The sequence below is a fragment of the Homarus americanus genome, unplaced genomic scaffold (assembly GCF_018991925.1).
Source record: "Homarus americanus isolate GMGI-L3 unplaced genomic scaffold, GMGI_Hamer_2.0 scaffold13581, whole genome shotgun sequence".
In the NCBI taxonomy this organism is placed as follows: domain Eukaryota; kingdom Metazoa; phylum Arthropoda; class Malacostraca; order Decapoda; family Nephropidae; genus Homarus; species Homarus americanus.
In genome coordinates, this window is record NW_024750713.1 from 137,501 (window position 1) to 162,636 (window position 25,136).

Below are 25,136 nucleotides of genomic sequence, written 5' to 3' on the forward strand. Positions count from 1 at the left end.
TACTACACACAAACAAGCACCACTCATTAATTACAAAAGACAGTGAGTCTATGGTGTTTTAAGCTGCTGTTGTAATGATGGAAAATTTTGAAAGTTGCCAAATACTCTACAATTAATCATCTCATTAACTTATGTTATCCATCCTTAGGGAAACTTTAGTAAAATTCATCCATCAGTCTTTGAAAAAAAAAGTCTCTCTCTCTCACAGAACTAACAACAATATCCCCCTTTCCTGCATTGGAGGTAACCTTGACTAAGCAGTACAACACAGTATTGGGAGCAGGAAGGAATATTGATTATCTAGGGATATTCATGAACTCCTAATATACATTAACGACCACCAAGGAATTATACGACTACTCAATAATCCAGACTAGCTGTAATCAATTCTACATGCAACACTGGAAACTACACAACTAAAGGATACAGGATGTTTGACTGTTAACACACTCCTAACTACAGAGAAAGATATAATAAGCCGCTTTTAGCAAAATCTCACACAGGTATGAATAGGAGCGACTTCCACCATTAGTGAGCAAAATCTATATTATTGAAGCATGGATTACTTACATTAAAAATTCAAACTCGATATTGTAGCTACCAATGTCAACACACTGTATGAAGGAGTGGTTACCTTGTTTATGGTGGTGGTGTAAAGAGGTGGCAGGAGTATTGTTATTGAGCAGGAGCTGTTGGAGGGGACCAGGGGGATTGGCACTGGGCATTCTGTGGTGTGGGGGACCTAGACTACCTGATGGGGGAGCTTGGCTTCTCATTAACTGCTGGGCAAGCACTGCCTGGGCCTGTGCTGCTTGTAAAGCTGGAATGGCAAACATTAAAAAGGTAATAGAAAACACCAAAATTATCTTGAATTACAGTATCCTAAGATATTCGAGCTACTACACATACGTAAAGCATATATTTTTTTCTAATTTAACCATTGCTGAAATTTCAATTAAAAAAATGAGGCAACAAGCAACATTTCTTGGAGAGTTGCTACAGTGTCTTTGATGATGCATACTGTATTAGGAATGGTTTAGGTGTTATGACTGGCAAGTGTTATTTTGTCCAGTCAATATCAACCAAACAATTAATCTCTCTCTCCTGAGATAAGAGGTATTGGGATAAGAGACAATAGTCAGGACATGAACAAAGAATGTGTTATGCATTTTGACTATATAAACACTCTGATGGGACGATTACAAATATGTCGTAATAAAAAAAACTACTACTGTATTACCATTCCAATAACAAAAATATCGTCATTAGCTTTAAAATTTCACCAAAAATTAATTTTTCACTTGAATTTCATGGTTCAAGTTTAAAAAATGCACACCATTATCTTCCCATTCTAGCCAAACAACTGTGGTGGATGTGAGGTGTCGCAATAAATGCCCTGTGGGCCTCTAAGCATCAGTGTCCCCCAAGGAATTACAGCACACAGATGATATCTGTTCCTTTGTGATATTCACTTGTATTTTCGTATGTTGATGTTAAACTCAACCTCGTTTGTATAAAAGTATTGAAGATTAATCATTTGTGAAGAAATAACCATTAAAAAAAATTAAATATGATAAAAAAATGTTGTCAGCTGAGCACACCGTGCCCACCTTGGGTGGTGGCAGCATGCACCCCATGGGTGCATTTTATATGACATTTGCTTTAGGCAGTTATGACATAAGACTTACCTCTAATATTAAGATTTTGCTGATTCCCTCGTGACATTCCCATGTTTGGTGGCTGAATGGATGCTGAAGGATGTCGCTGGCCTGGGGGACCCATGTTATGGTGGCCCATATTCATCATTCCAGAGTTACCACCTCCCATTATCATGGGCCCCTTACCACCCATTATTGGCCCACCAGGAGACAATGAGGAGCTAGTGGGTGGCAAAGGAGAGGCACCACGACGCATATCCCGTTTGTTGTCAACCTTCCCTCGACCTAAAACTACAAGACAATAATGTATGTAATAAAATAACCCACCTGTGTCAAGGCCACTGAATACACTATACTGCACATACAGGACAATACACAATGGTGGATAAACAAAAAGAAAAGGGAGTGGAGCAGTAGGCATGATGTTGGGTGATTCTTTTTATTAGGAAAAATGTGCTGCTGATGGGTGCTATAGGTAATGTGGAATGATATGGTTAACTCTTAGGCCCCGGGTGACGTTCCAGAACGTCCGCCTATTTTCCCACCATTTATTTTATTTTTTTGAAAAGTTTCTTTTTTTCTCGATTCAATCCTGCAGGGGGGTACTGCCAGCAGCACCCTAACCCGGGGCTTAAGGGTTAATCAGATATGAATACAAGATCGAAGTGGGGAAAGTAACTGGATTTAGGCTGAACATTTTGTTAAAGAGGCAAGCTTTAGGGTTGATCATGAGACTATACGGAATAGAACTGAATACAAAAGGAAAAGTATGAAGCATTAAACTGATGTGTCTAAAACTCACCCTGTTGTTGCTGTAGTGGGGTCTGAAGTTGCATAGCTACTACACTCACTGGGTTGTCCAACTGGTCACGAGTTCTATCATTGTCTTTCATCAGGTCTCCAACAACAACCGGACTGTTTCAGAGAACAGGTACCATTTATTAGTCCCAATATACACTACCTAAAGTACAGTGCAACCTAAGGCACTGAAGACACAAAATACAGTAAACTCGCAACATTCACGGATATGACATTTACAGTTTTGATTATTCAAGGTTGGGTTCTCTGTATGCCTACAGTAGTGTTTAATATTTGCTGAAGAAAAATGTGACTCTTCACAGATTCAAGCCACAGTTATACTCAATAGTTTCAGAGATAAAATTGGAATTGAAGATTGATGCCCAAAAGGAACCTTCCTCATTTATCCAATAACTAACTGTAAACTGGACAAAATATACATATAACCTCTTGATGGTAACTTACTTAAATTCAAATTTGTTAGAATTTGTGAACCCTCGAGTATAATTAAAATGAGCTATTGTAGAAAACTAAAAATATTTGTTGAGGTTTAAATCTATTGATTGCTTATTCTGCTACTGTAGTAAGAGTACAAACATAGCAACACACCCAACAGATTTTTTAAATTTAACACAAAGACTGTTGTGAAAGATCAATGCCCAAGTGAGAAGAAACAAAATGTACATAACACTGTAAAGACTGTGAAAATAGAGACAACTTGTGTTGCCAGTTAAAGGCAAGGAAAATACGGAGAAGGTTGAGCATTAGAAACTGAAGTTTATGGCCCATTAGTGTGAGTCAAGTGACACAAAAGAATTGGTACTGGTGACCGGTGCTCTCTCTAAGCTGTGTGCCCGCTCAACAGTCAACCAAGTGACAGACACTTACTACTTTCAACTGTACATATTTTCCAAGGTAGTTCTGGGAAGAGATAACTCAGAAGCTACTTACAAATGACACACAAGACATAAAATAGTTGAATGCGACAAAGATTACTCACCTATCAGGTTTATCAATACGCTCATGTCGATCACGGTCAGCAGTCATCTTCCTCATCACAGAGGTTGGAGTGAAAGCTAAAGGAGACTGTGATTTAACCCCAGATTTGCTTGGAGAACCATCCTGTAAATTGGCAAACTATTATCTAAATGTCAATAACTGTCACCTGATTTGTGTGAGATTAAATGTCAGTATACAGGACACTGCTGCAATGATGACTATACCTACCACAGGACAACTACTATTCGGTGGGGATACAACATAAGAGGTAATAAACAATCATTTATGAAGCTTGAAAACAAAATTTGCTTATACTGTACTTGGATATAAATGAAGAAGCCTACAAATAATTTACTGCCTTACAGTATACTTTTTACTTAATCTTACATTCTTGTAGCAATATGTCAAATGTCCAGAATAGCCAAGAAAAGCTGTTTCTCTTGAAAAATAAATATAAATAAAATCTTGCCTGAACACGGCTTTGTTCATAAGGTTTGTGTTTTGAAAAGTGAGTTGTGGCCTTATGATAACTTCACTGGTTTGTGAAAAATACTGCACCAACGACCGTACATCCGAATTGAATTACATAATCAACATGGGACTCCAGTAAAAAGTATCCCACACTCATTACAGCACTTGTACTACAGAGGACATGATCACCGCATTGCTTGTACAGTACAGTGCCACTGAGTCAATGTGAACAATGACTGCCAAATTCCAATGCTTTTCTAAATATTACTAAGAAGCAATTATGGAAGTCTCAAATTTATAAGAAACATAATTTTACATAAATAATAGACCCTGAAACCAGAACTTACTTGGGTTATCTACGTAAGTAAAGCAAAATTAAAAAGTAAAAAAAACTTGAGTAATCTTACTAAAATGACTTTGGGGATGGAAGAAAAGACAGACAGACAGACAATATACCCCTTGCTATACAGTGATGGCTATAGTAAGTGTCACATCACAAAACCCACCCTTAATTATATTCAAAATTACACAAATGAGAGTACTTTATTGTTTTTATCTCAACAACAAGCTAAATACTGGTTGGTAGTCTCAGGCACTGGGTACTATTAGCTCTCTTAAGCAATCTCAGCTATTTTTTGTAATGCACAAGCCTTCATAATTATCCCCACCCCCCAAAAAATAAGTCAAATTTTCTTCAAATCTTAATTATGTGGCGAGTTTAATCTTCTAAATTAACAGCTTATTATATGTGATCTAGAAAAAGAAGCATAAATTGAAAATATATGAACCTTGTTTACATTAGAAGGAATAGACATGGAACCAATTCCCGAGACATTTACAGGTGCGTTGGGGTTTGGAGATCGTGCTCTTTCTGCTTCACGTTTGCGGTGCTTCTGAAACGTGAAAAAAATAATAATTAGCATAAATGTAAAGTCCAAATTTCAACAAACAATCTGAGAACAGACTACAATCATTCTGGGGATGGGGGGTGGAGGCAGGGAGGGTGTGGGGAAATATATCAGTAGCTATAGAATTTAATCTCCAAATGTAAATTTTGCTGTGCTGTCCATCTGTTATAAAAGATTCTAAATGGTACATACTGCACTTTTCCTCTACTTCAACACTAAGATAAACAACAACATTTTATCACCCTTCCCTTCACCTGATCTCATCCTCCCCACCTTGCTTTTAATATGCATTCACACTCAACTACGTCTTACACAGACGTACGCACACACAAAATTTCTTAAATACCTGTATAATTTGGGCCATGGACACATACTACAGTATATAAATACTGTACAGTATATCTAACCTCAATTAAGTCCAATAACATCTTATACGGTACAATTTATGTTATGCAAAAGCCTTTAGGGCCTGTCCTTTGTACAATGTCTTTTGTCAATCTCATTAACTGATTCACAGTTGAAATACAAATTTACATTGCCCTCATAACTGACCTGTGCCCAGGTGAGCTAATCCCCTTAAAAAAAAAAAAAAAAAACTGACCTCTTTGGCTTTCTCCAATTCCTGTTTGAGTAGTGCCTTTTGCATAATACTTTGAGTGTGAGCGACTAGTTCTTGATGTGAAGGGGGCCTGCGAGGACCTCCTCCAACATTATTCACACTCAGGTTATTACCCAACGACCCACCAGTAAACACTGTAAAAATAAAAAACAAGAATTATTAAATGTAAATGGCTTCTTCTAACTTACCCATAACTATTAAATGCTTACGGTAACTACAAGTATTTGCCCATAAATTTGGCCACATCCACCACTACAGCAAGAACCAAAGAACCTTATCTCTGAACAATAATATTGGAGGACAGTGAATAATAAACGATAAAATCTTGTTGTGTTATAGGAGACCTGTGGTGTAATGGTTAGCATGCTCGCCTCACAAGTGAGTGGACCCCGGTTCGATCCCAAGGCAGGGTGAAACTATGGGCAAGTTTCTTTATGTCATTTGCCTGTCTACCCAGCAGTAATTGGGAACCTGGATGTTAATCGATTTGCAGATTGTATTCCAAGGTAATAGTTAGCCAGTGCAGTTGGAGAGTTGTGCGGTCTTCTAAGACTATTCCTTGACACTGGGTCGTGCAACTCGTTAGCTCGGTGTGTGATTGTTGTGTTGGCGACAGCTTCTACACCTTAAACAAATTCACGCCTAGGTGGCCCTTGGGGTGGCCATCCTCGTGGGCAACCATTATTATACTACAGAATTTCACCTAAAGAAGGTGGATGAGGGAGAAGGGTTCTCCTTTATATTTTGGAAATCCCCCCCATAGCCATATTTTAATCCTTAAACGATAGCTGAGGATTCCCTAATATGCCGCCATTAGTGCAAAAAATTGAATAAAAGAAACTTAAAACATTTATTGATGTTGTCCTCGATCTTAGGTTTAAAAACCAGTCTCCCTCCCCCATTTTCTCCTTTCTACTTCTCCTACTTGAAGACTGTTGTGGCAACTTACTTAGCGGGGAAAGACGAGACTGTTGCTGCAGGATGTGAGGATTGAGCATATTGGAAGAATCAGGGTTGGGAGAAGCAACTCGGGGTGACAGGGAGTTGCTGCCCCCAAGAGACAAGCCTCCACTCACCACAGTCTAATAAGAAGAAAGGAAAGAACATAAATTTATAAAAATAATGAACACAGAAAGGTTTACAAATTAATCATCCCCAGACCATTTATTCACTAAAACTTGTCATGGATAGCAGCTAAAATGAGAATACTTGGTAAAATAACACAAGTTTTGTTCTTTCTATGAAACCTAGAATTCTTCTAAGTTTTCCCAAATGGCCATAAGTTTGTTAACATGAGTTCATTATATCCACAACTGGCTGGAGACCTCCTCAATGGCTTGTAGATCCCCACCCATCTTGGGAAATTCCACCTCTTGACAACCAAGTCCTTTCAAAGACAGAATAATTTTAAAGCCATGAATACTTTACAATTATTATCAAACAATATACAGTGGTCCTTCGATTAACGAACATAATTGGTTCCACAGCATCAGTTGTTAACCGAAAATTTTGTTAACTGAATCTATTATTTCAATGGGATATGTATTGAGTAATTGATTCCAACTCATCGAAAAAGTAGACATACAAAGTACTGTATACCGGTAATATAATTAACAAAACATTAAATATAAACTAAATACAGTACTGTACAGTATACTGTACAATAAATAAAAAACAATAGAATTCTGTATTTTAATTTACTTTGAGGTGTGTATGTCGTATACCCGGCAGCTTTGTTTACATATCAAACAGCCGATTGGAGAGGCAGTCGATGATGACATGCCACATTCCTTACGGAGTACACTGGTTCTAATGCCTTCTTCATGTTTCATAATAATTTCTGCACTGTATATTATCAATATGTGAACTAAATTTCAGAATAACCAATAATTTTAATGTAAAAAATGCAAAATATTCACGAGACCAACAAACTCGATGTTCACTCCACTGTAAACAAAGTTAAACTGAGAAGCATTGTTGGGTGATTCAATCAGCTGATGGGTGCACAAAAACTGTTCCCTATACTGTATATATTATCAATATGTTAACTGAATTTCAGAATGACCAATAATTTTAATATAAAAGATGAAAAAATATTCAAGAGCACAACTTTCTTGATATTTACTCCACTGGAAACGAATGTAAACATAGAACCAATTACTGTATTGGCGGTCTAGCCGATCAGCTGATGCGCACAACAAAGCGTGTTTCTCGTAAGGCTGTCGTTAACCGAAGTTTTGTTCGTTAATGGAACTGAAAATCCTTATGGGAGCTAATTCGTTAACCGAAATTTTGTTAATTGAACCGTTTGTTAATCGAGGGACCACTGTATTGGTACTTTGAAAATACTGACTACCACTACAAAACTAGAACTTTTGTGACAACACTATCCATCTGCTTATTAAATTCTGCAACAGTACAAAAATCGTCACAATCACCCATTTAAAATTGTGATTTCGCATTTAAGATATAATTTCCCTTCTTATTTATTAGTACAATTTACACAACAGCAGACTGTCATTGCCACCTCATAGACATCTTACCTGGGGGGTTGGAGAAGGAGTAAGGGTGGTACGATGAGGAATGAGGGGTTGTGAATGCTGGCCTTTAAAAAATTTCAGGACTGTAGAAATTGCATCACGTTGGGATGGTGTTATTGAGCCACTTTTCAACTGATTTACTAACTGGCTAGCAGTCACATGCCCACTAGCCACTCCTGGTTGAAAGAGGAAAATAAAATGTTCTTTATTATAGCAATACTACATATGTATACAGTAAGATTAAAAATTAAAATACCTGTAACATTGATTAGTTCCATGACTTTATTTAAATCTTTTACACACACATACACATGCATACCTTACCATTTACAGAATCTAATTAATGCACATAAAATAAAATAAAGTACAAAACTGTAAAGTAGCTAAAAAAAAGTATCTGTACATACTGTGTGTGAAACAATAAGAGACCACGGATGATAGGTATTGGGATGTGTGTGTTGTCTCCTTATACCAAGTGATAATAATTACTTAACCATTTATTGTATTCTTATATGCTAACTCATCCCCATTGTTGGATACTGAATGGGTGTGGGTGAAGACACGCATACCAACCCTCCCGAGACATCACGAGCAGTATGTATAATTTGGGAAGTCATCAGACTCACCCTGTCAGTTACCTTTTCTAGCTACTGTACATACAGAGGAGTGGAGGTTACTGTATATATTGATGCCTAATTTGGTATATTACATTAAAATATAAAATACAACTAGAAGACTTACTGGCTATGATGGCCACAATGTACAGGATAATTACAACATGTAAGGTCTTCTCTAAGGCAATTACACCAAATAATTAATAATCAAAACAATATATTAGTAATGTTGTTAAACCAAAACATATTGGACAATATATTAACGCGTCTATTATGCTTATGTGAACACATTTGTACTAAAAAAAAATTTGCATTAATGTATTTTGTTCAATACTGACCAAGCAGAAATGACATTAAGATATAAATCTATACAGTATTTGGTAACCCAATTGTCTGTGTAGCCTTCATGCTCACCACTGCCACCTTACACTGTACACTATTTACTCTATTATTCTTTCCTGAATGTGGGTGTTAAAATAAAAAGTATTAATTCAATACAACCCCAATAGATATTTCATAATCATCTTACAGCCATTGTCCATGTTTGACTGGCTCATGACCACTGAGCTTATATAGAATAGGCATACTGTACTAATATCTCCTCTGCCCCTCTCTCTTTCTTCCTCCCTCCCATCCTTCATTAAATTATAGCAGGAGAAGGAATGAAGGGGAAAAAATCCTTTTGGCTAAACACACTTCTATAAAACAGAAGTTCCTTAAGTCAAACATAAGTGAAACACACAAACTTACTCTGCAAGAGATTCTGCACATCAGGACGCATGAGAGCATCGCGCAGAACTTGATCTTGGGGTTGAGGTGATGGAGTAACACTCATGCGACCAAGACCTCCCATTAGCTGTTTAATTGGATCAAGCTGCTGTTGTTGCTGCTGTTGCTGTTAAAGTAATAAATTTAAAGTCTACAAATGGAAACAAGTTAAAGTGTTACAAAAAGTCTTTAACAGCAGCAAAAATAGAACCTACCTATACTGTATATTTCTTTTTTCACTTAATATAAAACAGCCTCCTTCTCTGTCCACTTATCAAGTATTTCATATTATATCTACATTTATTCCCATTAACAATTACTAATTAAAATTTGAGATGGAATTCAGTGAAGGAAAACAAAGGGACAAATAGGGTTAGCACTTGATATTGCCAGCAATGACTTATTCAGAGCAAGATCGCTTCTCTTCTGTACCCATAGTTGTAATAAAAGTGTGTTTATACAAAGCAAATTACAATACAGTAGATACAAAACTGGTAATTAAATCATTAAAAACTAGATATTTCAGGTGAACTCTGCCAGCATGAAGCAGAGATTTATCACACATTATAAACAATACTATACACAGGCTAGGTACACATGGAAGGTACCTATTAAATTGAGTTTCAATACAAGATGTGGCTAGTAGAGGTGGTTTTATGTGGGAAGAAATTCCTTAATAAAGTCCAAACATTAATTCACACCTGTTGTAGGAGCTGCTGTTGTCTCTTTTGTTGTTGCTGCTGCTGCTGAACTTGGAACAATTTCATAACAACATCCTGAGTAGATAGTCCTTGACTTGGCATCTGCGGCATGTTGGGTGGAGGCTGATAGTGAGTCACCATGCTTGGTGGGGGCACATTGAGGTTAGGTACAGCAGGAGGGGGCATAGAGCGGGTTTGTTGGTGAGGTGGAGGCTGGTTCTGTTGCTGCTGCCCGGGACTGCCAGCACTACCCTTCATAAACACTGAAATGTATACATATTGCCTCATGATATCATTTTAACTATTTGTCATTCAATTACGGTACTATCAACACTGTTTTAAGGTCATTATCCACTTACATGGGTTAACTGTGATAACCTAACGGCAGTTCTCCATGCTGTATAGTCTCTTGCAGCCTCTCCCTCTTGAGGCTTTGACCTCCCAAGGTCATTCTGACAACCTCTCCCAATGTCTTTCTTGCCCTACCCCCAAGCATTCCTACTTTCCATACTCAAACTCCTGCATCTCTTGATCCAACTGATCTCCATTCTCTCCACATACCTGAATCATCTCAACCTACCTGTGTTAAACTTCACCAATACTCCCGACTGCCCTCTTAGCTATAATAGGGTTTCTTATCTCTAAACACCAATGTATACATACATCTCTCCAAAGTCAATACAGCTCATTCAAGCTTATATGTGTCATTCTCTTTAACTAAACATGTTTCTCTGCCAAACAACATCACACTCCTCACACTGGTTGCAAGTATAACACTTAATACCCAAATGGGCCATCCAGTTTTCAGCCTGACCTGCACTAAGTTACCATAATCATCCAGCTCTAATGGATCCTTCTTCAAAAACTATCTAGTCCATGTTTTATCAATGTAGGTGAGACAGTTTTGAAAATAATTATTAAGAATTGAGAAAAAAATAAAGGGGGAGGGGGGGGGTATTGCCTCACTATGTTTTTTACCTCTTTCAAACTTACGCTAATAACGGACATGTTTACCAATGATACACTACCACAGGTCTCTTCAATAATATGACTGTCTCTCAATAGTAATATATTAAGGACTCTTACTTGCAATGAGATCGTTTTCTGTAGGGGCGTTAGGTAGAGCTGGTTGAACCGGCTGCGGCAATGGTTTTACCACTCCACCGCCGTCCTTCATACCTCCGTTCAACAACTGGAATTAATGCCAGACATCAATCAAAAATATTCTAAGGAACAACACCACTAAAGGTTTATTCAGAGATCTGCTTTGGGTAGTTTATGAAGAGTGGTTAAATATAAAAGAAGAGTTACTAATGGGAAATAAAATATATAAAGCATTTTTAAGAGTTATGTCAACATGATCTACAGAATAAACAAGACAAAGGCCTCAGTATTAAAAATATACATAAGGGTTGTTCTGTAAAATCTTTCTTTAACATTTTTAGCAACAAATCCCAATCATCTCTTTTTTCAGCAGCACACAAAGCAGATCTTCAATTTCAATAACACTATCAACAATACAATCCAAATACACAACCCAGAATATGGGCAGAGGGATGCACAAGACAGTTTACCTTCATAAACATTTCCTTGGCTGAATTCTTGGGATCTGGTTTGCTGGTGCCCTGAGTAGAAGTAACCTGTGAGAGCTGAAAGAACATTCATCCATCACAGAATCTGACACTAATGCAACTACATGCAGGCAAGTCCTACAAAGCCTAATAGATGCCATGCCAATTCTCTATGATAAGTTTAATCAATGGTACTTTAAACAAATGCATTGATATCCAAAACACCCAAGACCTGATCACACTCACAAAAATATTACTTCCCTCTTATCATACCTTTAGTTAACTTATAGATTTTCTTGAGACCTCTAGTTCTTTTTTATAGTAACTTATACAAATGGTGCTTCACTAAATTAACTGAACTCAAACCTATGTTCACCTCACCATCAGTGTTTGCCCCATGGATCACATATCGGAGGCTTATTAACTGAAGAATTATCAGTAAAGAAGATAAGGCAGATACAGTGTCAGAATGAAGAAAAATATAAGCTTAGATACTTTTACAGGACATTAGGTTAAAGCTTGGTTTTATTCAGTATATCTAATATCTTAATAACAAGGTCTATTTCTATATACAGTTTAACTCCAGTATGGATAAAGGATAGAGATATGTATATATACAATATAGTTAGCCAAGTGTGTGATGACAAATTGCCCTGCTGTGAGTTAACATGATGAGTGAATTTGCTACTTATTAACTGAAACTAAAGATTCAATTATGACTAGTGTGTGATGCCTAGTCCTGTCAATAAGCCAATGCAACTAAGTACAGCAGACTAATAAAACCAAAATGAAATCTGCATTGACTTTTAATTTGTAAATGTTGTAACTCACAAAACACAACACAGGGGAATAGTTATTAAAAAAAAAAATAATTAAAAATACAGTAATAGAAAAATTAACTATGCAACAATGAATGATACAAACACTACTAAGTATTTAAACAGATTCCTATCCCCAAATATAAAGAAACACCAGTTATTTCAACCTCTGCAGGAAACAAACATTATGATGACTGACGCTGACACCACAGGTCCCGTACACCTTAAGAAATAAAGGAAGAGTAAAAGTGGGGAAACGTACACTTGGCTAATCTTTGTAAGATAATAAAACCTGGTAGCTACCTTGTCCAAACTATAACTTAGCCAAATGTCATCAAACCCTCACATAACGTTCCCTGATATTATGTGTTCATCACAATCACGTAACAAACCCTCTCTGATCTTCATCCCTATCATCAACACCATAAATGCGACCAAAAACTAATGAAAGGTCTAATTAGACTAACATTCCAGCAGTATTTACAAAGTCAAGAAAATAGAAACTGTACAGTGATTTGTTTGCATACTGTACATAAATAAAAAAAATGTCAAACCAAGAACACTAGCATTTAATGACAATCAATGAAGATCTCAATATGTACAGGTAACAATGCTTTACTATCACTGTTCAAAACACCTACAATACAGTATACAGAAGTAGGTAACAAAAAACTACACAGGAAACTGATCTCAACTGAATGATTAAAATTGGAATTAATAAGAAATAGTAAATAAAACTGGGTGTGAATATATGAAGTAAAAAGTGTCTGAATGCCTGGGTTCTGTGAGAAAGCTAATGACCAACAGAGAAGAAAGCTGGAGGCAGGTGAGGGGACTAAAGTCAAGTGTGTGTGTGAAAGTGGCACACCAAAAATGATGGCACTGTTGCCAAGTGATGAAATGAGGAACTTTGTGATACACTATAAGAAAGTCAGTCACAGATTCTTAAGGATCAAGATAAAAATAGGGCATAAAAGGTGGGATACCACAAATATATGTACAGTACTAACGAATGAGTGTGTGTGTATTCAAGACTCTTCAAAGACCAAAAATATCTGAATCGAGAGCTTCAAAGTGAGAAACAAGTGATAGTGATGATGGACTGATATGCATAAGTTGGTGATAGGGAAGAGATAGGGAGGGGAGGCCTATGTATAATTTCTGTACAGCTTTTTCTTTTGGCAAACATTTCTATCAGTGTCAAAAAAAAAAATCATTCCAGGTATATTCTATATTTTCCCATAATCTCTTCAATTTCCCCATTAACACCTCTTGCAGTTAAGCTTTCATGAAATTTAATAACACCTCCATACTCCAAAGAGCCTCTCTCTTTCCTCCTCCCACAGTTCTCTCTCTTGTGAATAAGTGTTGTTAATCACCCAACTTTCTCCTCCTACATTAGTCTGATCCATAATATTCTGTCAAGACAACTCAACACATCTCACAGCAAAACCACCTCACCTTTCATTATTTCGCTCTCACCCGACTTAACTTTGCACTAGTTTTATTTCCACCAAGTGACATACAGTTACTACTTCCCCCACTCATTATAATTTCTGCCATTCTCACCTTACCACTCTGATTATATCCAAACACATTAGTTAAATATTAACCCTATTTGCCTGTGCTTCTTTTTAGCAACTGGTAAGAGGTGGAATTATTTGTCCCAATTTGTGATAAGTAATGCCTAGACTAGAGGCTTACTCATATAATCATCCTCATCGTGTTATTAAGTCAAATTACTATCACAACAGTAATTAGAAAAACTACATCATTTATTCTTTTACAGCTAAGAAATCAGTGAAGTGGATACACATGCAACAGCAGTGACACAAAGGCCTCTGCTGACACTTCCCTACACTCAAGCTTTACACCTCCTGAGAGAGAAGAAAGAATCTATGGAATTTAGAAGGTGTATGTCTGCCCTTCATTTGAATTTAGATGAGCAAATTATAAGTACCATATGTATATGTTATATATGTACATATTGTACATATTCACCTTGAGTCAGCAATGACAATTCTTAAGAACACATGCTGAAATAAAATCAGGCGATGCAAAACACATTTAAGTTTTCATTAGATACAGATTTATAAATGAATTTAAGCAGCATTACCACAAACTTTTGTAAACAAAATATGTAATTCACACTAACATTACAGCACAATTCAATAAAATGTAACCAATAGTATTGCAAGTAACATTTTCAACTTCTGTCGCATTAAGTGAATGCTAAAAAATAATGTACAGCAAACATATGCAACTAAAATGTTACAAAATTTGCTGAAACTTTGAGAATATGACATTTCTTCCAAATACCAACAGATTTACTAACTTATCAATACATATACAAAATCAAAGCTATAGCTTGGGAATGATTCTATTAAAATACAGTACTGTACCACACTGACTGTTTCCATGCATGTTCTACCAGTATAAAATTTTCAAGCATAACAAGTGCTAGGAATAATAAAAATCATACTCACGAAGTCATCAAAGGCGGTCATCTGGTTCATGTTGTGGTGGTTGTGGACCATATGACCATGGTGATTGTGGATTGGTTGGCGCATACTCCGAATCCCAGCCTCAACCTCCTCTAAACTTTGTCCTTTTCCATCCATCACTGAAATTCAATTACCAATAATGCATAATTTTTTCTATTAATAAACACAGGAAATGTGCATTAATACCAACAAATAAAGAAAAATAATAAAAAATTTTACATTCCCCTTAAATGTGACAACTGAAGTTACCCCGTGGGGCTCTAAAACCTCTTACTCCGTGATGGCATTATTGTAAGCTGCTATGACATTGAATCACCCACCAAACATCAGCGGACACTGCCAACCTACAGCAACTTCACACCCATGAAATATAACAAAGCACAGCTGGCAGGCCATGTGAATAGGTGCCTTTTAAATATCCAGTTAAAGCCCCCGCCTGTATGCTATTTAAGGTGAATTATAACTCATAAAATACATGGGAAATTTTATAAATACAGGTAACCAGACAACAGTTTACCTCAAAAGTTCTCTCACCAATTTACAACCACATATTCTCACCATAAATGTTAAGAATCCTGTAGCCGTTCACCTCTTTGATGCAAGTTGCACCATAAGTTCCACCATTATCAAATTGCATAATTAGTTATGAATCAGGTACAGGGTCTATTGTGCTGCTACTATTACCATTACTACTACAGTACTGTACTAAGTTACTACTACAGCTACTTTTCCAGTAAATACTACTGTACTACTGCTACTCGGGCTAAAATAGGTTCTGAAGTACTAATATAACCAATGGAGCTACTGAAATGACTGTTAATTCTTTGGGTACATTTACAATAAGATGGATGATGTTTTAGTCAAAAGACCATGGTGGGCACAAGATTGATAACTCACGCTTTTACGGAAAAAAAAAATAATAGTGGTCAAGCTAAGATTTTGGGATGTCATAAATTATAACTGGTAATACATAAAATTATCAAGCACTATACACATTGACGGTGAGCTTTAATGAACCGCATCACAAGACTATGAACCATAATTACGGTAAATAATTTTGCTTGGAAATACTGTACACATTCTGAACGAGAAACTTGAGAATTTTACTAAATTTCTTACAAAGCATGACAATGTTTCAAAAGTTAAGGACACTTTTAAAGGAATCCTGAGTATGCACCATATAACTCACTGAGATCCTTAATAGAAGGTGGAGGCTGTGATCCTGGTATACCGGGAGGACCTATTGGTGGTGGCGGTCCCATTGGGTCTGGTCCACCTATTCCCCCAGTGGCCTGCTGCAGGAGGTCCACTATGGAGTTTCCACCCGTTTTGTCTGCTGGAGAAATTGGTGCGAAGAAGCGGTTGGAGTCGAGGACTGTCGTGGGCGAAGGGATCACAATGTTTGGTTCGCTACCCGTGATTTCTGCAGAGGCAGGTTTAGTGGTTAGCCTTCAGACATAAGGTCTGAAGAGTGCATAGCACTACAGTGGAAACCATTGCTCATCTGTGCAATTAGTATCTTAAGCGATTTAGTAAATCAGTGTTAATGAGGAATATGTGCAATCATTAGTAACTAATTCCAATCGTTTCAAATGATTCAATCAAATTTATTTGGTGAGGTTGTTAATCATTTCTTTTGCAAATGTTTAGTTCTACGAAGCTGGGTATCTAATTATATAAAGAATCACACATGATCACTAGCAAGGCACACGGTTCGTGACCAGGTATAACCACGGAGATGTGCTTCACCCTCGCAAAATGATACACACTTAGCAGCTGCTACCTCATCCTGGACTACAAAAATATAAAGAATCTATCATTTACTCTACCCCAAAGAAGAGCTTTACTAATCACAGAGTAGTCTAGTGTTAGAAAGTCAACCTTAAATTGAGAATCGATTATATGGTGATACTGAACAATCAACGATCATCAAAGTGTGTTATGGCTATTCTACGGATAGCTATATGAATAAACAGTTTTATGAACTTGTGTTGTGTCTCCTCACGAAATGTAAAACAAATGAAAATCGAGACCACTGTTACGTACACCTCTTGCTAAACTTACATGGTAACAAGAATGATACTGAAATAGTTCTTTTAAACAAATGGCAACTCTCTACTTAGGGCACTCACCCCCTACCCCAGGGATCACTGTTTTGAACCTGGCACACACACACACAGTTCACCAAACTGTAAATGGTTATGTAACCAAACTTCGCAGTCAGGGAGTGAAGGTGGTCAAGTGCAGCACTGGCCAAACTGCCTCTGAGTAACATTGACACAGTTTACAGTGTGCTATGTCCACAAGTCCCAATTGGGCAGTCATGCCTATGAGAGATATTTTTCACCTCTACTGTTAGGGTAATTTGTACGATCACTGTACATATATTTCAATTACCTACTGATCACAGTAAAAATTAACAATTCTTAATCAATCTTGGCAAAAGCATTCATGTAATTAAAAAACAACTGCATAAACATTGATTATGCATTTCAAATCCATTTAACAATCATAAAAAGATCAGTTGCTTGTTTCAATATATTTCATAAGACAATTGCTACTCCTGCTTCTATTTGTGGGTTTTGTTTGTTGACAATCAGTGAAAAAACTTTGATTTCAGTCAAGTCTATTCTCAAAAGGTCTGGTTAGTTTTATTAATAATGAAGACAACAGAGCTCTTTCCTTCAAACTTAGGAGAGAAGTACACTGTTTAATCAAAACCAAATACTGTACTGCATGCTTGGTCAACAGCATCATGCATCTCTCACACACAAAATAATCTCCATTTACAGTACTTACATAATTACAACACAAATGTATTTTTTCAGATCTTGTTTAACACAGTCTTGAGGAAGAGATGAAAAACCTTACATTTGTCATAACATTACGCTATTAACAATGATTTTTTTTTCTAATTCTCATTCAAAGTACTGTAATGCAAAACAAGATCACTTGTCTAGTGTAACTACTTAAAATCTTTACCAGTTTATCTAATGTTCTCATACTGGGATTATCTACATCTAATTGCAGGCATAAGTGGAGTATGTCCATATCAATCCGCAAGTTCTATGTACAGTACTTTCTCATTGCAGATATACTTCTCTAGTAATCCTATTATGACTAAAATATCTAATTACCTACAGCTTTTTTATCAACTCAATTTTAGATTTAGAAAAATTTTACCCACTTAACAGGATTTTTTTTGGTATAAATGACACAAAATACAGTTGGCCTGGTTACTGAAACTAATACAGCATAATCTCACTAAATCAAACCGAACTAATTTGAATTCTGAATACTGTATATACTTTGATCAGACTAACAAGTTCAAAATTAGGCTGAACAGTGCAAAACTTTGCATGTGGCATGACCTGCATGTGCAGCTTCCACCCATGTGCTGTATAGAAACATGGAAGAAGCCTAGTTCAAAACCTGCCTGAGAAGTGCAATGGTGCAGTGAAACCTTATACCGATTTTGAACTTATAACCTTTACTACTTACAAATCTCGATGTTATCTTGGATGCCTTCAACTTGCAAAAGGCAAGGGAATACACAGCACATTTTTGCTATAGCTACTGGCTGCAGCAAAGCAATTTCATATGGAACATTTATTTCTATTACTGCAGCACCGCCAAGTGAATGCCAATGAGTGGCTCCTACCTCATCTAAGTAGAGAGAGCACCACAAATATCTATTTGAACTATCCCTGTCACCTCTCAAGACCTATCAGTACCAACTATCTATACCATCTTGACACAATCTTAACAGTCATTCTTTCACAAGAAACTAGTTTCCTTCTTACCATCAAACTTACTCCTCCCTATTAAAATTGTGAACAGCATTCAATCATTTATAATTTACTCATTTACCCTAAACAGTTTCAACATTTCTAACATCTACTTTCCCATTACTCTACTGTACTATATGCTACGGTATTTCTAGATCTACAAGTGAGTGAAATTTACTACAACACACCTACGGTATTGCAATAAATTTGAATCTGTAGCTAGTGTAAAACTCATGAGTGGCAACAAAAGATTGGACAAATACAGAAGAGCTTATACAATACTTACCACTTAGGAGATTGTTGATGTGAGGTGGCAAGTCAATGGAGGAACGTCGAGAATTGGAGGTAGATCCTAAAACAGGACTCTCTCTCTTTGAGAAAAACTGTTTTAATCTTGATGAACCACCACTACTTGCATTATTAGCTGCCATTACCTCCTCCGGTACACCTATGAAAATTTAGTGACTCATTAATTGCATATTCCTCATAAAAACAATTAATAAATAAATCTAAATATAGTGAAAACATTAAAGTAGAACAAGTGAACCTCTCTTATCTGGCAACCTTGGGACAGAATAATGATAATAATGATGGTACATTACCCTAAGGTACAATTAGCTTAACTCCTTATACTGTGCTGAATAAAATCATCTGGCATTAGTCAAAGTAACTTATCAAATGTAGAAATTTGTACATTACATTATAGTGAACAAATTTAATAAATAAACAAGTAATGTGACAATAACATTAAACAAATGTACAATATAGTATGCAATAATAAATGAAAAATATGTATACTAATTCAAGCACCACAGACCATGGTAATCACAACACTCATGATCCAGTGTCCTCAAGAAATTGTATGTTATTCTCCCAACCGTGTGTGCCAGAAGCTACTAAACTTTGTTTTAAGACTGCATCACTGTTACTAGATGTAGCAACATTTATCAGCATGGCAAAATTTTACAAATATCAAGTTACTGTATAACAAAAACATGATTTGGTGAGCACTTCCAAGTTTACAGATACTGCTTTTAGTCACACTACCATACATTTCTTTATCACTAATATACATATCCCAGAGTGGTGACTATCACCTCCTTGGCTCCATATAAGGGCTGGGGTTGGAAAGGGAGAGTTGTACTAATTTGTACTAGATGTCAATGTCAGGGGTTAGCCTGGCCTGCAACACAAATCAGGCAGGAAAAATATATGAGTATTAATTTCCTTGGTCTAAAGTGAGGCTTTGGGAGTAAAAGGCAGATATAAACTCTCCCATTAAAATGGAAATACTTAATACTGTATACTTAAAAATAATAATAAACTCATATTGAAAGGCAAGCTGAAAATATCAATTACCTCTCAGATAAATTAAGGTACAGTGATCCCTCGGTTAATGAGCGCCTCGGTTATCGAAATTTCGGTTAATGAATTACCTTCCATAAGATTTTTATCTTCGGTTAACGAGCATTCCCTCGATTAACGAATTCCTTACGAGCGCCCCTCAACATGTTTTCTCTTGCACACTAGCTGTCATATTAGTCTGCCAACACAGTAATCAGTTCTAGGGCTTAAATTTCTCACTATTTTAGTAAATATCAAGAAGTTTGTACTATTCAATAATTTTAAGTCTTATATTAATTTTTTTTAGTCATTTTAACAATTATTTAACATATTTTAAGTACTGTACAGGGAAACTAGTTTTTAGCACGCCAACCAGCCTCTCAACACACCATACAGGCGTTAGTCTCTGTCTTTTCAGTGGAGGTAACATCTTGCTTCACTCTCTCTTCAACATAAATGCTTTTTTTTGTGTTTCCAGTCAAATTATTGGTCTTTTGAAATTTATTTTACATATTGACAATATATAATGCAGTGCAGTGTTGATTTAAAGAAAATAATCTTGAATTACACCAAGTGAACTAAAATTTTATGGGTGAAATGGCACCATGGGGTGACTTCTCTTCCACCCCAATGCCTTTTCTTGTCCCTTTTCCTCCACCTCCATTGTAATTCCCATCATCATCATCATCCAGGAGCCTTCTACATACACACCTAAGTAAGTGTACTTTACTACCTTTTTTGTTGACTTTAGGCAATTTTCGGTGAGCTGTAACCAATTACCCAAAAACCCACTGAAACAATGGTTTCGGTTAACGAGCAACCTTCTAGAACGAATTGTGCTCGTTAACCGAGGGACCACTGTATGCCAAAAATACTCAGATCAACAGAGCTAAAATAATATATCAAGTTAACAAAAGCAATCTAAAGATACAATGGACAAACTCTCAAAATTAAAGGTTGTACTCAACACTACTTACCAGTTCACCAGGTGTCCATAAATTTACCTGACCCATTTTGAAAGTTAACTACTGTACGTACTATTAAATTCAATATTCATTATAATCACTCAATTCTTAAAAGTAAACAATTCAGTTCCAATACTTAAGACATACTTCCAATCTCCTTACTGGGGTAGCCAATAATATCCCCTAGGTAGTCATCAATATTGAATCCTGGTAGCTCTTGATCTACAGGCTCAATGACTGTTGGCTGTGGCTGATGCTGGTTCATATCACCAACATTCTGCACTTCATGTTCTTCTTGCTGGAGTTTTGGTGATCTGCTGTTTACTACGTCTTCAACAATTACTGGAGTGTTGCTACGAGATCCCTTTCTACTCCCACCACCTGAAGAAGTTATCACCCAGTGTTAAACTCCACCAAACAATGAGTTGTGCGTGCAGAGTTCAACATTATTTCCCAAGTCTTATTCTACCATTTCTAAAAATACTAAAAAATCAGTCAACCCTTTATATACTGTAAATATGTGCAAAATGTAAATCAAGTGTGAAAATTAGTATTACAGTTCTGTACATCAGTACTGTGTGTGTAAATGTTTTTGCTTGCATAAGGTTTGTGTGATGTGGAGTAGTGAATGTGTTGTGCATGGTGTGTATAGTGAAGGTGTAGACTGGTATGTGCATTGTAAGTGTAGGTGGGCTGATCTGACTCAGGTGATGTACGATAGTGTAGTGAGGAGTGCAAATACCAAGGGTGGCATAATGCAAACCAAATATATACTGTAATTTAAATCAAATTATTTCTACCACAATGATAAATTCTATATTAAATCAAAGGTAAATTTCTCTTAATATTTACTAGGATCTATATTAGGAATCTTTGTAATTTATTTCACAGTCCCATGTTACTTCAGACCCTCCCATTACACCCACCCCCATCCTTCTTATCTTTCTCTACACATTCTATTCACAAAATCCTGTTTTGCTATCGTTGTTTGCTTTCTATGTATTAATTTTTCTTTTTGTATCTTATAATCTAATATGTAAGGCTAGACCACGATATAGCAAAAAATATTCTAAATGGTAATAACCAGTACACATACAGTATATCCTGAGAGGTAGCGTAGTAACAAGTTGGAAACACTTCCCACTAACAGAACTTTTCCTGTATTGATACAATACAAATAGGTTGTGTGTTCATTGAAATGTCAATACTGTACTGTCCTGTACTGTACTATGTGAATGGAATAAGTTCATTAGGTATATTAGAGTGCAGCGACAGGTGCCAAAAACATGTGTTGGCAACAGTGTTAACAACAATGTCGTGAACAAGGTGACTAACATGTTAGCACACTAGTTTCCTGCATATGTTGGTAGCATTGGAAGGCAATATGTTTGTTTCAGTGGTGTAGATGAGGCTAAATGTGGTAGAAGTGAATCCAGCTGACCACACACACACACACACTTCGGAGAGTATTGGAAGGTTGTACCCATACAAGCTACCGTAAAGTGGACCCGGGACCAAACCTCAATGTTTATAAAATTTTATCAATCTCACTCAGTTTTATGGTGTTGCAGTGTCACTGCCTAGTGTGGACTGCGTTTACTTCACCTCTGTTTCCAACATGTTGACACCTTTAACCCCACACATTTGCCAACAATGATACAAACATTGTTGCATTCATGTGTCTGACAAAATTGCTACCAATACTGACAGCTTAGCCTAACATGTCTGCAGCATTGTTCTTAACAATGTTTTAGGCACATGTGGCTGCACTGTTAAAACTTTGTTTATGGCAGTGTGGTTAATAACCAACATCAACATCTCTCTGAAATCATCCGAGACTTAAAACTTACTGTCTTTGTCCTTTTTCGAGCGGCGACGTTCTCTCTTACTTAGGGGTTTAGTAGATGTATTTCCTTCCTCTGGAATGTCATCAAAGCCAACCAGCTCAATGAATTCATTTTGGCTGTAAAAGAAAATCTGAGGTTATAAAATGTCCAAGACAAGTATTTTTTCTCTTGAAATCCTCCCCAGTAAAAAAAAAACTGTTCCTTATGTTTTAATCAAACTTTGTTTTAGAAGTTGCTATTTTAAGGCCAGTTCTAGAAATTTAGTATCGGCATCAGTAAAAAAAATTACAATTACACACAGGTCTGCACTGCACTCTCATAATATGTAATATATATAAAAACTCAATTTACCTTCCTAAAAATACAAAGAAAATTTTTCTCAGCACTATATTTCAGATTATCAATCAAAATGTCTTTGAAAGGCAATATTTCCCTCCAAATTTCCTGACTGATACCTGGATTTTTACAATACACCATATGGATTCTGCTATAGTATACTAATTGAATAAAATCTTCCTTCAACCATCACAAATTATGGAAAAACCTCTCTTACATACCTGGTGGGTCCTCCTGTGAACCACTCGGGTTGTTCTTCCTCATCATTGCGAGAAGACATTCGCCGTCGTTCCTGATAACGACGATCCCTGTCTCTTCTTTCTGGGCGTTTGTCAGTTTCTTCTTCCTCAAAGAAGCGACGTCTATTTTCATATCTGAAATGGTGAAAAGTACACAGATTCAAGTAAAAATTAAGTATAAACACTGAAGAGGGATCAAGAAAGATACACATTTACAGTACAGTAGATCCTCTCACATTCACCAAGTGTTATTTCACAGTAAAGCTTTGTTCAAGCATTGGAGATCACCACACACTGCTAATTATTGATGATGCAAAGTGGAAATAAAAAGGATAGGCTTATATACATTATAAAACAAATTAAAGCTTAAAGGAAACCCTACATTTTATGTTTGGTTTTGGTCATGTCTTGAAAGTTACTGAAAAACAAGAGATACAGTGTTGTATTTTGTGATTCAGTGAAAAGATATAGTACAGGGGGTATTCATATCTTATAATTTCTGAAGCTGTGACACTACAGAACAGTTGAAAAAAAATAAAAATATTATTTATTCATTTATACACCAAACAGAAGGGATGTACAACAAACCACTTTATACACCTGGCAAAAGAAGGTTCTTAGCAAGGGTAGGAAATTTTTTATCACGCGTTACCGGTATTTAAATTTATAAGGAAACATTGATATATTTAATAGTAATGCAAATGTGTTACATGTCTGGTACATTTTGGGGGGAATATTTCAAAATGTGCCACACACAGATAATCTTAGATTTACAGCAGCCACAATGGACGGGTCAGTCTGTGCAAACAAGGTTCGTAAAAAAAAAGTAATAGAACCTTTATATCCTACATTTGCATATTAGTAATCTTTCTGGTGAGAGAGTTGACAAAGTTTCTAAACACTCTGGGTCATTTTAATGCTTGTACGTAGTACTGTACTGTATTTGTAAATTACTGATCAGACTTACCGATTATCTCTTTCAAAGCATTGATCAGGCTTCGATCTCCAGTCTCTGCTATCTCTCCGAGGTTCAACCTCTCTTTCTCTATCCCTATCGCGATCAACATCCCGATCTCGCCTCGGTATTTCCCTTCTCTCTCCAGGAACTGGAGTTTCCAGGTCGTCTCGACGAGAAATTCGACCAGAACCAATCCTACGAGCTGGGATCTCTCGATGGGACTCCCTCTGAGGGCGTTCCGTAGGAGAGTCTGGACGTTTAATTGCAGGAGGTGGCTGTTGCAAGCCATGACAGCCCGTGCTAAAACTTCGACGCTGGGGAGATAACACCAGTCCGTCTTGTTCTTCTTGCTTTAAGAACAAATACAGCAATAAATAATTTAAGTATACAAACATTAGTATTAAATTTAGCATTTCAATAATGTGCATGATTTTCAACACAAAATACTCTAATATACAATATCTAAAATTCTATTGGATTTTACATTTTGCATGAAAAGCATTTGTATGTACTGTACATACATTCTATAGGGTATTTCCAGTCAATCAAAACAATCCTGAGTCAAAGATTACATTACAAGGGGGGACCGGTGGTAGAAGCGGTACCGTTCTTGCCTTGCAAGCGAGATGTCACGGGTTCGATTCCCGGGCCGGTGGAAGTTGATTGGACTTACTTCCTAGCCCCCATTAG

At 36.6% G+C, this 25,136-nt stretch overlaps 1 protein-coding gene across 10 annotated transcripts in view; it reads right to left on the reverse strand.

Moving 5' to 3' along the window:
* Positions 1–25,136, reverse strand: part of LOC121854170 (mastermind-like protein 2) — a 44,672-nt gene that overhangs the window by 13,413 nt on the left and 6,123 nt on the right. For 3 of the 10 annotated variants that reach the window (XR_006086496.1, XM_042348630.1, XM_042348636.1), the window contains exons 4-22: positions 24,456–24,796; positions 23,471–23,623; positions 22,917–23,029; positions 21,214–21,447; positions 19,044–19,205; positions 16,159–16,392; positions 14,952–15,088; positions 11,651–11,725; positions 11,163–11,268; positions 10,077–10,339; positions 9,358–9,502; positions 7,997–8,169; positions 6,403–6,535; positions 5,436–5,587; positions 4,715–4,819; positions 3,457–3,578; positions 2,461–2,573; positions 1,689–1,949; positions 635–820 (exon numbers count right to left, since the gene is read on the reverse strand). Coding sequence is in view for 8 of the 10 variants with exons in the window: in XM_042348630.1 (XP_042204564.1) it covers positions 635–820; positions 1,689–1,949; positions 2,461–2,573; positions 3,457–3,578; positions 4,715–4,819; positions 5,436–5,587; positions 6,403–6,535; positions 7,997–8,169; positions 9,358–9,502; positions 10,077–10,339; positions 11,163–11,268; positions 11,651–11,725; positions 14,952–15,088; positions 16,159–16,392; positions 19,044–19,205; positions 21,214–21,447; positions 22,917–23,029; positions 23,471–23,623; positions 24,456–24,796 (3,208 nt within the window). In the remaining 2 variants the exon portion in view is untranslated. The remainder of the gene's footprint in view (positions 1–634; positions 821–1,688; positions 1,950–2,460; positions 2,574–3,456; positions 3,579–4,714; positions 4,820–5,435; positions 5,588–6,402; positions 6,536–7,996; positions 8,170–9,357; positions 9,503–10,076; positions 10,340–11,162; positions 11,269–11,650; positions 11,726–14,951; positions 15,089–16,158; positions 16,393–19,043; positions 19,206–21,213; positions 21,448–22,916; positions 23,030–23,470; positions 23,624–24,455; positions 24,797–25,136) is intronic. The other 7 variants (XR_006086497.1, XM_042348637.1, XM_042348635.1 and 4 more) reach the window with 6 other exon arrangements.